Source organism: Erythrolamprus reginae, chromosome Z (genome assembly GCF_031021105.1).
Source record: "Erythrolamprus reginae isolate rEryReg1 chromosome Z, rEryReg1.hap1, whole genome shotgun sequence".
In the NCBI taxonomy this organism is placed as follows: Eukaryota; Metazoa; Chordata; class Lepidosauria; order Squamata; family Dipsadidae; genus Erythrolamprus; species Erythrolamprus reginae.
The window spans coordinates 34,446,706-34,461,239 of record NC_091963.1 but is presented as its reverse complement, the minus strand read 5'-3'; the positions used below and the strand labels follow the sequence as shown (position 1 = coordinate 34,461,239).

At 36.9% G+C, this 14,534-nt stretch overlaps 1 protein-coding gene across 3 annotated transcripts in view; it reads left to right on the top strand.

Annotated features, from left to right (window-relative positions):
• Positions 1 to 12,980, top strand: part of SGCE (sarcoglycan epsilon) — a 48,757-nt gene extending 35,777 nt beyond the window's left edge. Inside the window, exons 7-11 of one of the 3 annotated variants that reach the window (XM_070726700.1) lie at positions 374 to 585; positions 1,519 to 1,545; positions 4,746 to 4,934; positions 9,467 to 9,510; positions 12,232 to 12,980. In XM_070726700.1, the coding sequence (XP_070582801.1) occupies positions 374 to 585; positions 1,519 to 1,545; positions 4,746 to 4,934; positions 9,467 to 9,510; positions 12,232 to 12,248 (489 nt within the window). In that variant the 3' untranslated portion in view covers positions 12,249 to 12,980. The remainder of the gene's footprint in view (positions 1 to 373; positions 586 to 1,518; positions 1,546 to 4,745; positions 4,935 to 9,466; positions 9,511 to 12,231) is intronic. The other 2 variants (XM_070726702.1, XM_070726701.1) reach the window with 2 other exon arrangements.
• Positions 12,981 to 14,534: the final 1,554 nt, after the last annotated feature.

Here is a 14,534-nt window from a genome sequence, read left to right as displayed (position 1 = left end):
ATGTTTCATGCAAGCACTTCCAAACATGTTTCAGTTTTGTTTCCAGTGAAATTATTTTTTATGCTGTTGGGTCGAACCGTGAGTTCTATAGAATATTTCATTTTTTAAAACAAATCTCTGGTCATTTAGCCTCATAAAAAGTATTTACAAGAAAACTGATTTCCTGTAATGTTTTAAATATTTATGCTGTACTTACTTGAATACTTATGCTGTATATTAAAGTAATTGGGTTCATTACAGTATCTTGTGCACGCAACGTTATTAAAGTTGAGTAATTAAGATATTTTAATAAGCAAATGTATATATTTGTTAAGCTATTGCCTGCATGCTTTTCTAAAGAAATCTAAAATGCTTTTTGTACTTTTGGTATCAGGTTGATAAAACACAGCAAATTTCTACTTATCAAGAAGTGATCCGTGGAGAAGGCATTTTACCAGATGGCGGGGAATATAAACCACCATCTGAGAGCTTGAAAAGCAGAGATTATTATTCAGACTTCCTCATTACTTTGGCAGTTCCTTCTGCAGTTGCCCTGGTGCTTTTTCTTATACTTGCTTATATTATGTGCTGCCGGCGGGAAGGAGTGTGAGTACTTCCAAGCATTAATATGTGACTGCATTTTTGTAAAGTTCTACACACACAAAAAGATTGTTAGGTTCAACTTAATTCAGTTCATAAAAACAGTGCTTCCTATTTTCTAAAACACACACTTAAATTAAATTTCTACCATTATCTTTCAACTTAGCATTCTTAATTTGTAAAGAAACTGCAAAACAAGGAATTTTCTTTAAAAAAAATTAACTTTATCTCATTTGGAATTAAAAGTAGGAAAAAATGTCTTTCCTAATAACTAAAATAAACTTTCTCGAGACCGTGAACTGAATTTTAGGACAATAAAAATCAAAGAAAACATTATTAAAAAGCAGCAAGCAACATCATCAAATCCATTTTTTTATTACAGTCATAAGGAAACAAACATACTCCTTTTCCATTTTACATGCACATGTTCTAGGACTTTTGAGTCCATCATATGTCCTGCATATTCATGTGTTTATATCCGTGGTATTTCTCTTTTTCATTTCTTTCTATGTTTTCATCCATTCCTTCTCTTAAAGTTGTGATAAATGCTCCTGAAGGACATGAAGCTCAGATTATGATTCAAGCTTTTTGTATGAAGGCAAAGCTCACAGATGCAGATCTAGCTAAAGTATTCTGTGAAGGGCAGCTACTTCTGGTCCCACAGCCGAAAAGAATCTCCTGTTTGGCTAGTAGCTGTTGGGGCAGCCCTTTGGGGGGCAGCCCTTTGGGGGGCAGCCCTTTGGGGGGCAGCCCTTTGGGGGGCAGCCCTTTGGGGGCCATGCCAATTTCTGGCTCTTTTATGGCTTTTTGGATCATGACGATCTTGTTGTAATAAAAGCCAGCATTTCCATATCATTCCCTGTTTCCATGAGCCCTTAGATTTAATGTTCCAAATATCAATGCTATTATTTTAATTCATAACTTTTGTTTTATTTTTAGGGAAAAGAGAAACATGCAAACACCAGAGTAAGTGTCTTCTTCTTTCCTGTTATTTTCTCCCATCTTTTAATTTAAGCATTTCCTAAGAGCTTCTCATGCTTCACATACATGTATATCATTTTCATCCTCATTATCTTGTCCTTTATTGCCAAGTTAGCTGCTTTGGAAAAAATACACTTGTAAGGAGTTGAATAGGGCAAAATAAACAGGGCTAACCTTAATAATAAAATAGATTAAAACCAAAATGTGTATTTCTGGATTTTGAAAAGACTAAATCCATATCTAAAGGTGGTTCTTCAACAATATGGTGCCTTGCAGATCTACTGAACTATAATTCCAAAGTTCCTAATGAGCATCCTCTTGCTAACTGAGAATTCTGGGACTATAATTCTATTCTATCTGTAAAGCACCTCATTTAGATAAATATTAACAGTATAATAAAAAAGATTAAACTTCTGATATGTGAAAGGAGTACCTTAAATTCAGAGTACAGTGATCCCTCGAGTTTCGCGATCTCGAACTTCGCGAAACGCTATATCGCGATTTTTCCACCAATGACGTCACTCTCTTCCTTCCTTTCTCATCTTTCTTTCTCTCTCTCTTTCTCTATCTTGCTTCTTCCTCTCTCACACTCTCTTCCTCCCTCTCTCATCTCTTTCTTTCCTTCTCTCTCTTTCTCTATCTCTCCCCCTCTTGCTGGTGGGCGGCGGGCGGGCGAGCGGGGGCATCAGCGAGGAGCCGGGGTTTCCCCTTTGCGTGGGCGGCTGGGAAACCCCGATCTTCGTCTGCTCGCTGCTGCTGTGCTACCGAGCAGATCAGCTGCTGGGCGGCCGAAGAAACCTTCCCTGGGTCTTCCCCCTCTTGCTGGCGGGCGGGCGAGCGGCGGGCATCAGCGAGGAGCCGGGGTTTCCCCTTTGCGTGGGCGGCCGGGAAGACCCAGGGAAGGTTCCTTCGGCCGCCCAGCAGCTGATCTGCTCGGTAGCGCAGCAGCAGCGAGGAGCCGAATCGGGTTTCCCCTTTGCGTGGGCGGCGGGGAACGCAAACTCCACCATCTACGCATGCGCGGCCATAGAAAAAAAGGGCACGCATGCGCAGATGGTGTTTTTACTTCCGCAACCCTACATCGCAAAAAATCGATTATCGCGAGGGGTCTTGGAACGGAACCCTCGCGATAATAGAGGGATCACTGTATTCCTTTTCTGAATAAGGAACAGAATAATTATAAAACTGAAAGCAGTAATATATGAGCTTGATTATCCAGAGTTCCTTACAGTGGAATAGATTTCTGATACTTAATAGGAGGAAATTCTGATCCTCATAATGTTGCCAAATTATGAATTCAAAATTCCCCGAACTCAAGCAAGATAGTTCAAGCTGTACTACAACAATATCTGAAAAGATATGGATTACTCATCCAACTAAAACAATAAGAGTATTTGTCACCCTCCAAGTTTGCTAAACACGTCTCCCAGCATTCCCTACTGTTAGTAAAGCTGGCTGTGGATGCTGCAGATTTTAATTCAGTAATGTATGAAGGGCTATAGTTTTATAATGGTAGTTCTATAGCACATATAGGCTAAACCAGATGTAGATTATATTAAATCTATAAAGTTTTTCAAAGAATTAAAAGTAAAACTAGAAGCATGTAAATTGTGAGGCTCAGTTTTAATAGGTTCACTGTTCTAAATAACAGCTGTGTATGTTTACAGGTCTTCATTCGTGTTTTGACCCTAAGAAAGGCTGCCTTTGGTATCAGTGGGAATTTCTTCCCTGGAACAAATTTCCCATGGTTTTGGAAGAGGGAGATATTAACCATAATGATCTAAAGAGCTAATCCCCCTGCACTATACTGTATATATATATTGTAATCTCATGATCCGCTCTTTTCAAGTGTTATATGGGGAAAATATATCTCAAATGCAGGAAACTTCAGATCAACTTTTAATTCCTAGTGAGGAATTGGGAATAGATTTAATGGGCTGGATGAAATTTTGCAGGTTTTATATAGCCTTTCTTTCTTTCTTTCTTTCTTTCTTTCTTTCTTTCTTTTTCTTTCTCTCTCTTTCTTTCCTTCCTTTTCTCTCTCTCTCCCCCTTCCTTCCTCCCTACCACCCACCTATTTACCTACCTATCTACCTTTCATCTCTCTCTCTCTCCTGATACCTATCTACCTACCCACCTGCCTATCTATCTATCTATCTATCTACCTATCTATCAACCTACCTACCTACCTACCTACCTACCTACCTACCTACCTCTTATCTATCTTGTTTGAGGCATATCAAAAATTACTGAATACTAATTTGGTATAAGGTAGTCCTTATTTAGTGACTATCCTATTTAGCAACTGTTCACAGTTATAACAGTGATAAAAAAAATTACTCTACATCCAATCCTTGCATTTGCGACCTTCACAGGTCCATAAAACAAAGGAAACCTGAAGCAAGACCATAAGCAGTTTCACTTAGTACTTGTTTCACTTAATGACTGAAGGACAATTGCTAAATGAGGACTATCTCTCTCAGTGAGTGTATCTATCTATCTATCTATATACCATTAAAATGATCGTATATATTTGATGGTTTGTAACCAGTGAAGGGCTACCAAAAGGTTTACTACCACACTGTTATGCATTTTCTTTCAACATCTTTCAGTGCAAATTGGGTGTTCTGGGGTATCTCGCTATCTCACAGCATTGCCCCCCCCATCTGGGCAGTAGCCCACCCCTGTTTGTAACCCTCCCTAAAACACTGCATCATCAGGCAAAACTTTCCCTAAATGGACTAACTTACAGAATGCAAGGACCTATTACTTCCAAAGTAATAAAATTCAGGAATTTTGTTGCTGAATCAGTGATGCTGCACTACTGCTATTCAGCACTAACACAGTCAGCTGCAGTCACGGGAGCCTCATTTTCATTGTTCCCTGGCAGTTTCCTATAAGCCCATGGGATACCCAGAAGAAACTGGTGCAGATGTTTTCATGATGAAATAGCTATGAAATTGTGACACAACTGTCATGATTTCCTCTGTGTGTATGTGTGTGTGTGTGTGCGCGTGCACGCATGCCTGGGTGTAAAAAACTTTTGCCACCAAAATAACATTCAGTAATTTTTTATACTGATCATATCTTTGAATTTATTGGACAATAATTTGTTTTAAATTATTTTTTTACATCAATCATTATGATAAAGTCTATTTAATAAAAAATGTTTTCTTTTTACATAGTATCCAACTAGTCCATCACAGTGCAATTCAGAAATCCACAAAAGAACTCCGGGAGATGGCAAAAAACAGAGAAATAGCATGGCCACTCTCAACACTTCCTGTTTTTCACCCAGTCACTGGTGAGATTGTACCGCCAGTTCACCCAGACAATTATGACAATACTAGCATGCCGCTGATGCAGACACAACAGTAAGTATCAATACAGATTGCTCGAAGTGAGCAATTTAATTGAATTTTGATAGACATCTACTAACCTTTTTCACTACAAAACTTCTATTATAATATTACCTTATAAGATGAAGTCTTCAGCCAAGTTGTGGTCCTAATGGTGTTGAAAGTACATTTTCAGAATGTTGTCTGAGGATTCTTAAACTTTATTTCCAACTCTTCTAGAATGTGCAAAAGATGGGAAAGGCACTTGTAGAACAATTTCGGCTTTGTACGTAGAACACATTTTTGTAATCTATTTGTTGTTGTTTGTTTCTGAAACAAAACTTACAGGGTTTTTAAAGAAAATTGTTACTCAGTTAATAGGACCTCAAACAACATTTGGTTGTCTAATTTCATCCCTTTAAGAAAGCGTTGGTATCTTTCTCCGTACAGGGCCAGAAGCCATTCTATTGTTATTATTTCTGAGATACTTATTGCTTAGCTTCTAGTGAAGCAAACGGAGAATGGTTCTCCAAAAAGCAACAAGCAGTCTCTCTCTGTGTAATGGGCTGAATTAGTACCTTACTTTCTAGGACCACAGAACAAATGGCTTCAGGTGTTGAGCCATCTGTAATCTAAAGGACAAGAGGCTCATGAGTTCCTACATTACAATAGTGTTTATAGTTGAAGAAGAACTGAATATGTCTCTCAGAAATACTTCCACAGATGACAAAAGGATTAAAGAACATATATATACAGTGTTCCCTCGATTTTCGCGGGTTCGAACTTCGCGAAACGTCTATACCACGGTTTTTCAAAAATATTAATTAAAAAATAGTTCGCTGTTTTTTCCCGTCCAATGACATCATATGTCATTACCAAACTTTTGTCTGCCTTTAAAAAACATTTTTTAAAATAAACTTTAATAAATAAACATGGTGAGTAATAATCTAAATGGTTGCTAAGAGAATGGGAAATTGTAATTTAGGGGTTTAAAGTGTTAAGGGAAGACTTGGGATACTGTTCATAGCCAAAAATAGTGTATTTACTTCCGCATCTCTACTTCGCGGATATTCGACTTTCGCGGGCAGTCTCGGAACACATCCCCCGCGAAAATCGAGGGAACACTGTACAGTGGTATCTCTACCTACAAACGCCTCTACTTAAGAACTTTTCAAGATAAGAGCTGAGTGTTCAAGATTTGTTTTGCCTCTTCTCAAGAATTATTTTCCACTTACAAACCTGTAACCGGAAAAGGAGGGGAGAAGCCTCTGTGGGGCCTCTCTAGGAATCTTCTGGGAGACGTTTCCTTGGGACCTCTCTAGGAGGCCCTCCACTCTCCCTGTGGTTTCCCCAGTCACACACATTATTTGCTTTTACATTGATTCCTATGGGAAAAATTGCTTCTTCTTACAAACTTTTCTGCTTAAGAACCTGGTCACAGAGCAAATTAAGTTCGCAAGTAGAGGTACCACTGTACTGTTAATTTGGAATTTAATTGAAGTGGCAGGACATTGGTATAGTGACTACTGCTTTTTATTAGGGAGATAGGTACAAATGACTGACCTGGAGAGTCCAACAGCTCTCTTAAAAGATTGTTCTACTTTCATCATTAGCGTGGAGCAATGATTTTAAACCATTGTCGTCTTCCGCCTGGAATGCAGACCTGAGGGAAACATTTTGTCCGAGGCTTCACTCCGTATTAACATATTTAACATATATATGCTCTTTCAATTTTCCTAATATTGTCCAATGGTATCTTAGATTTTTATGATATCATTTTCAGATAAATCATAGCTGCCATCAGTAAGATATGCTATCAGATAGTATATCTATGGTATATGATGTCTGACTAGTTAATGTCTTAAAACAAGGGTGATTTATTCTTTAACTTGATTTGAGGTACCCTGTTTCCCCGATAGTAAGACACCCCCGATTGTAAGACGTATCGGGGGTTTCAGGGGGGGCGGCTAATATAAGCCGTACCCCGAAAGTAAGACATATATCTTACTTTCGGGGAAACACGGGGGTATTGCCGGGGGGGGAGCCTGATGACGTCGCTTCCAAGCTCCCCGCGCGCCCCTCGCCTTCGCCTTGCCCCAGCGCCACTGCCTCTTCCCCGGCTTGGCAAAGCGAAGGATGGCGCTGGTCCGAAGCGAGCCGAGCGGGCGGCGGCTTGCAGCGAAGGCGCTCCTCCCAGCAACCGAGTCCTGCCGAGGCTCGGCTGCAAGCGGCCAGTGAGGCCGACCGGCTCCAAGGCGAGCGGCCGGAGCTGCGCCCTCCTTTGCCTGGTTCCTTTCCGGCAGGAAGGTGGGGCTGCCCAACTGCGCAGAGCGGCTCCTCCCCTCCAGACACACGCTTCCCTGACATGCGTCTGCGGCTCCACGCGTGCACGCCGCTTGGAGCCCTGAGGTTGAACTTGGAAAAGGGCTCACGAGGCTCCTGTCCCGCGGCTGCCCTTCTGGACTCTGGGGAGATGCCTTCGGGAACGCGACCCTTTCAATTTTTTTCCAATGTAAGACATACCCCGAAAGTAAGACGTAGTGGGGCTTTTGGGGGTAAAAAGAAAGTAAGACACTGTCTTACTTTCGGGGAAACACGGTACTACCATCACTGCTATACATCATGCATGTCTGTGATAGGGAACAATGATCAAAACGAGCAAAAGATGGAAAATAAAATATGATTTAGTGGAAAGATATTCTCGGAAGAGAGCTTTAATTATGCTCATTACAATTTTATTTATCGCATATTAAGTTGCTCCAAAGATTTTAGATATTTCAGGACCTTGAATGATGTATACAGAATTGTTCATTGTGTACTTCACAGAGCTAGCTCTTGCAGCTCATCTTTGACATTTATAGATGGTGGGTTACTGCCGGAACGGCTCCGCTGTTCTGGAATGCGAGTGTGGGATTGAGCGCAATTTTGCTTCCCAGACTTGTGCAGGTAGCAAAATCTTGCAGATTCATGCATGCAGGCAAGGAAGCAAAAAACCTGTGAGGAAGCAAAAAATCTCACCGAAATGGGCCCACAAGAGTGTCCCTGTGCGAGATTTTGCTACCTGCAGAGGTGCAGGAAGTAAAATTACGCTCGATCCCGCACTTGTGCTTCAGAGCCGCAGAACTGCGCACAATTAGCTGTTCTGGCAGGGAAGCAATAACCCTCACCAAAATGGGCCCGCAAGAGTATCCCTGTGTGAGATTTTGCTACCTGCACAGGTGCGGGAAGCAAAATTGCACTCGATCCCACACTCGCGCTACAGAGCCGCAGAGTTGCACACAATTAGCTGTTCCGGTAGTAGCCCACCACCATCTAAAGATTATGTTTATTGAGAGGCAATAGAGGTATTAAATATAGTTTATAGTTATAGTTTATTAGATTTGTATGCCGCCCCTCTCCAAAGACATATATAAATATGTACCATTTTGTGATACTAAATTCCATCTAGTGATTTTTTTTTAGCAATGTTAATGAAATAAGCCCAGAAGCAAAAAGTTCTTAAAATTATAAGTTAATAAGCCTAGATGATTTATTTATTATGTGTCATTAAGTCGGTGTAAATTCCTAAGAATCAGATAAATTTTCTCTATGATGAACTGTCTCTAACACCATCATTCAAGATTTCCAAGCATGTATCCAATGTTATTGCAACTAAGACCATCCATCTTGCACCTGGTCATTTTATTCTTCTCTTTTCTACCACCCTTGCAGCATTAGATCCTTCTGCAGAGTGCTAGGCCTTGACATAATGTATCTAAAGTAGGATAAATTGAGCCTGTCATTTGTGCCTCCAATGAAAAATTAGGGTGAATTGTTTGTTGACCCATTTGTGTGTTTTCTGCCCATGGGATTTTCAGAAGTCAACTGATAGCTACAGTATGTTTTTAATGAAAGTTACTAATTGTCTACAAGTAGAATAGCCCTTATTTTGAATAGCTAGAGGGCAATTATTCCTAGTTTTAATGGGAGCTGGGTGATAGTATTTTACAATTTCTGTTTAAAGAAAAGCAGTAAAGAGCTATTCTTGCAAAATAAAAACTAAAAAAAATGGGAAAAATTTACATTTAAGGGATTAGATAGTACTGTATTTCATAAAATATACGATTACTTGGCATATGTATCTTAGCAGCTGGTAAATATTGATAACATGTTGATAAAAAGAAAAGTGATATGCAAATAATAAACCAAAAGAAATACAAAGAGCAGCAGAATGATCACAAGAGCATAAGACTTTCCCATTTTGGAAGGAACTTTATTTTTAAAAGCAGGCATAGTAGTCAAATTCTCAATTAGCAAACAATTGTACAATATAATATTTTCTGTTTAGAGAATTATGATCATGTTAGGTTATTTTCTAAAATATGCCTTTAATGTCATTTTACACATAAATATCATTTATTTTCTGCCATGTATATATGCGTATAGAAGAAAACTGCTACTGTAACCACCTTACAGTGAAAATGGAGCTTATTTTTATAGATTCTAAATTATATAACAAGGCAAAACAATGGCATTTATTGTTTAGAAACATAATAGTATATTAAAAGTTTTAAAATTATTATTTATAGGAACCTGCCTCATCAGACTCCGATTCCTCAGCAACAAACAGAAGGTGATTTTTATGTTTTTTAAATGAGCCAGGTTATCAAAGAATGAAATGTATCCAAAAATGGAAATTGTATGGAGTCATACAAAATACTGTGTTCCAGAAGTTCTGACAACCCCATTTCAGACTAACTATAGTTCAAATTAAACAAAATTTGGAAAAAATGTTTCTTACTAGGTTGGTTAAGTGAAATACAAATATGGTTTTTGATTATCTATTTCTAGAAAATAATGAGATTTAGAACAAGTCTCGTGTTCTCTACTGATCTGCCAGAATACCCAGCTATATGAGCCATGTAGGTTATTGAGTAATAACAGTAATAGCAAAAACTCAATACATTGATGATACCTTGTTGAGTTTAGCTGTAGATATCATTTTGTTGATTGGGGGTTTTCCAAAATATCTTTGAAGTTGAAAGCACTTACAAACACAAAGACGCTAGAATCTCAACTCCATTAAGAATGCACATACAGTTCATAGAATCACCTAAGTAGCAGGTTAGCAAAGCAATCAGTACTTATACTTTTTGTATTTTCATGTCTTGTTTGTGAATAATAGTAATAGTACATATGCAAGAACACATATCTTTAATACAATTTCAACATTACATCATCTTTTCATTTGAATATGATACATTCATTCACCAACTTGGAGTCCAATTTTCATGCAAGAATCTACAAGAAACAGCAGTAGCATTCATTCTGGGTAACCAAAGCACAGTATGATAGAAAAAAACCACAATCTTTTTTCCCCAGCCTGGTTTGTCTTGTCTGCCCCTGCCCAGATCACTTTTTTGAAGAAAAAACCCAGTCTGGTAGTTTAGTCAAAATCCCTTGTAGCAGTTTCTTCTTTTGTAGTTCACCCTTTAGTCACCATCTGTTTAAGGATGGTTAATATCCTTATTGTGCCATGCATTCTGTAATGCTTACTATTTTTCTCCAAGATCTTTCTAGCCAGATCATCTCACCATCCAACTAAAACTAAGACAAATAGAGACAAAAGTATTTCTTCCTCTCCTCTCCTAATATAAGTTTAATACCCAAAAGAAAAATAGTATAACATCTAACTATATAGCTAGAACAGAAGAGAACACTCAAAAGTAGACTATAACATTTTGGACTGCAACCAGATTCAACTAGTCCTGCCCTGGATTCTGTATCTAACAGAAGTATGTTTCAGTTCACCAACAGAGAATTCAAAATGGGCTACATATTACATGAATATATTATGCAGGAAATTTTTGAGATCCCTATTACTGTACAAACTTATTGCAATCTTTTCCCCCCTTTAATCCAGTATTGGATTAACTCTTGGACTATCATTCGTAGAGCTGAATATGAAGAGATGGGGAGATTTGCATACTGTTAATTATCAAAATGCATTCAAATGCAATTATGTTAACATAAATAGAATTATTGGTTGTTTCTATTTTCTGTCTAAAAATTGAAGGCAGGGAAACAGGCAAATAAATTAAGTTTTGGGCTATGCAGACCACAAGGAAAACGTTTGATTTTGAACCTGGAGGTTCATATGAACCATTTTAGGTCAGGTACGACTTTGCAAAGCCAAAACCTGGAACACTTGATTTTTCAAGGATTTGGCTAAAAATCCAGATGGGCTTAATATTTGTGCAAGTCATGTCTTTTGTCTCTGTGTGTCCCAGTTGTCATATTCCACACACTAACTCATGCCCTCTCTTGCCTGAACTGCTGCTAATGTCTTACCAACTCAAATCCCACTAGCACCCTCCCTCCTTTCAGCTGCACATAATGTCCCAATATGGCATATATTCCATCAGCTTGCTCATTTTCTTGATCTTTCTGAATGCCTTTTCTCCCATCCCTTATCTTGTGAACTACTGTTATGGGATTTTTATTGGTTCTTCCCTTGGAACAAAATAGCTCCATTTCATCCTACACATGAAGGAAAACATCCCAATATTGGTCTGGGAAAGCCACCTGAATCCAGTTGTGCTCCTCAAGTAAAAGTTTATGTGAAACATTTTGCACATGATTCATAAATTGCAAAAACTAGATAGAATATTCATTTAGGAAGAAGAAATTAAGAGCAGTATTTTAAAAAGTAATTTTATACTTTTTAAGCTTTAAGCTTTTATACAATATAAGCCATTTCATACAGTTGGATACTTCATAAAACTGATAAATCTAGGTTAAACTAAAAAATCTTTGCTACTGTAAAGTGTTCATCAGTCTTCAAGGTGCCACATTCTAGATTTTGCTGCAACAAACTTTCAAGGCCATCCCTCTAGAAAATTATGAGAGGAATTCATTTGTGTAAGATCTGTATTCAATTTATTTATTTTTATTACTGCTTTCGGGGACAAAAGGAGAATTTCGCATGACAACGTTTCAAAGATTGGAGGCAAGTATTACATTAGTATCACTTTTTTTCTCTTCCTGGTGAAAAACAGTGATAAAAGAATTTCAGATCTCCTTGTGTTGCTAATCTAGTTTACAGTAATTGCAGGCAGCATGGCCAGTAATAAGAGGCGCTGGGAGTCATAGTTCAGAAACACATGAAGAGCTACAAATTCCTTTCTCATTTGTCTTTATTTGTACGAATTTCAAATATTCACTATTTTAACTGTTTAGAACCAGTTTAATATATCAGTTACTTATTAAATTTAGTCTATATTCATGATTATCCTATAATTTCAAACGATATTAACTTCTGAAATCTAATACACTTATGAATTGTCATTTCCAGATAAATGGTATCCCTGAAGAAAGAAAATTTACAGAAGCAATTAATTTGTAATTAAATCAAACACCAATACAAGATTTCATTTCCTTATTTGTTCCATTGACACATGAATGTTTCTAATGCATGTCTAGAAAATATTCTGATGTCAAATAATATCATTTCCATATTATTACATGTACTGTATCTTTTTATACTTCAGATATTTTCAACAAATTTGTAAAATACTAATTTTATATTAGTTAATTAAAACATTTATAAGGCACTCAGCTATTCATTATTTCAACTAGATATTCTTAAAGTATTCTTTTTTTGTACTATGTAAGTGTCCAGTATTCATATTAAGATTTTATTAGTTTTGTTAAAAACTAAAAAGTGAAATTAAAACATGCTGCATTTTAATTTAATGAACTCATTTTGCAGGAAATTTTGAGCTAGTACAATTCTTTTTCTGCTATGCTTTTTATATGGAAATTGTTAAATCAGTATGCTACCAATACTAGATGTTAATTAAGGATATATTCTTAGCACTAATCTTGATTTCATATTAGTGCTATTATCCCATACTGTATTTTTAGAATGAAAATTGATTTCTTTAGCATTATTTTTCATTATTCCAGCTACATCTAGTTTAATGTTTTTTTAAAATTGCATTTTGCTAAATCTTTCTAATTTCATAATGACCTTCCCCAAATGGAAATATATTACATATTCTTCTGTTGCATATTCTAAATAAATTGACTGGAGATTCTGAATATTGAATGAGTTGATTTTGTCCAATAAGATACTGATGGTGCTGCCTCTGAGCACCAATCATTCATACAAACCAATGAGGGTCCTATCTTTAAAACCTCATGATACCTTAGAATTTTTTTGCATAATGCATTCTAGGAACTTGCATTATTCTTATGTAGTTTCTTCATCAATATCCTTTCATATTCAATTGTTGCAGTTTCTAAATGGTAGTAACTGAAGCAATAGGCATCTAATTGCTAAATAAATTGGATCTGCTGAGTAAAGGATACTGGAATAGATCCATTATTATTCAAAAAATGAATGCAGTGATAAAAAAGTGGTGTTGAAAATTGGCAAATAGAAGGGAGATGTAAATAATAAAATGAAGAAAAATATATTGTGGGAATATGCAGGAAATGGGCATGGCTAGTTTAATCAAAAGGAGGACCAGGGGAGACATGATAGCAGTGTTCCAGTATCTCAGGGGTTGCCACAAAGAAGGAGTCAACCTATTCCCCAAAGCATCTAAGCGTAGAACAAGAAGAAATGAGTGGAAATTAACCAAGAAGAGAAGTAACTTAGAACTAAGGAGAAATGTATTTATTATTATATTACATTATATATGTATTATACCACTACTAATTTAAGAAAAATGGATCATGAAATGAAGATCCACAACTAAGATATACACTATTATTATTGTTTGTTTGTTTGCTTGTTTGTTTCTGCAATTTTCACTATATGATTCCAGGCATCTTACATTGTTTTAAAAAAATACAAAAACATGAATATAATAAAAAAATAAAGCACTTTAAAAAAGTAAAAATTATCAGCTATAACTAAAAGATGGGGGAAGGAAGAAGGATGAGAAGAGGGGAGATTGATAATCTATCAATCACCTCCAGTGTGATTCTAAATCCTTTGGAAACTCTTGGGCAAACTTGATAGAGCCAAGTTTTCAAGCTCTCAGCATCCCAAAAAGATTGAAGATTCCTGTTTCTTTAAAGCAGGCAATTGACCTTAACATGTCAGGGCAGCCATTTTAGCCATCTTACCCTGTGACAAATTTTACTAAGGGGTTATTTTATTGTTAACAACCACACAAACCTGACCAATTGAAACATCATAAAATTTGTGATGATAAAACAACTTATTCATTCTGTTCTATTAACTGGGCAAGTCACCTGAGGATTTGTTGAAGAATGTGGAAATATCTTTTATATGAAACTAGAGGTATTTTTCCAGCTACCTGTGGGGATGTAGTTAATTTACATAAAACTTTTTAACAGCCATTTAATTTTTCAACCAAATTTAAGCAACATAGTTTTGCGCAATTTGTGTTTGTATAATACTTTGCACAATTACCATTCTTACTCCTATAGCTAGGAGGGACCAACAAAGGAGTTGCTGTTGATTAGACATGAAACATTCAAGATATTTCAAGCTTTGTTCCATCATAATATTCAAGCCCATTTCAATTTTTTGTGTAACTAATCAAATTGAAACATTGTATCAAAATGCAGCTCAAACCTCCCCCCCCCCCATTTTCTATTCAAGGTCATTTTCCTTTTCCA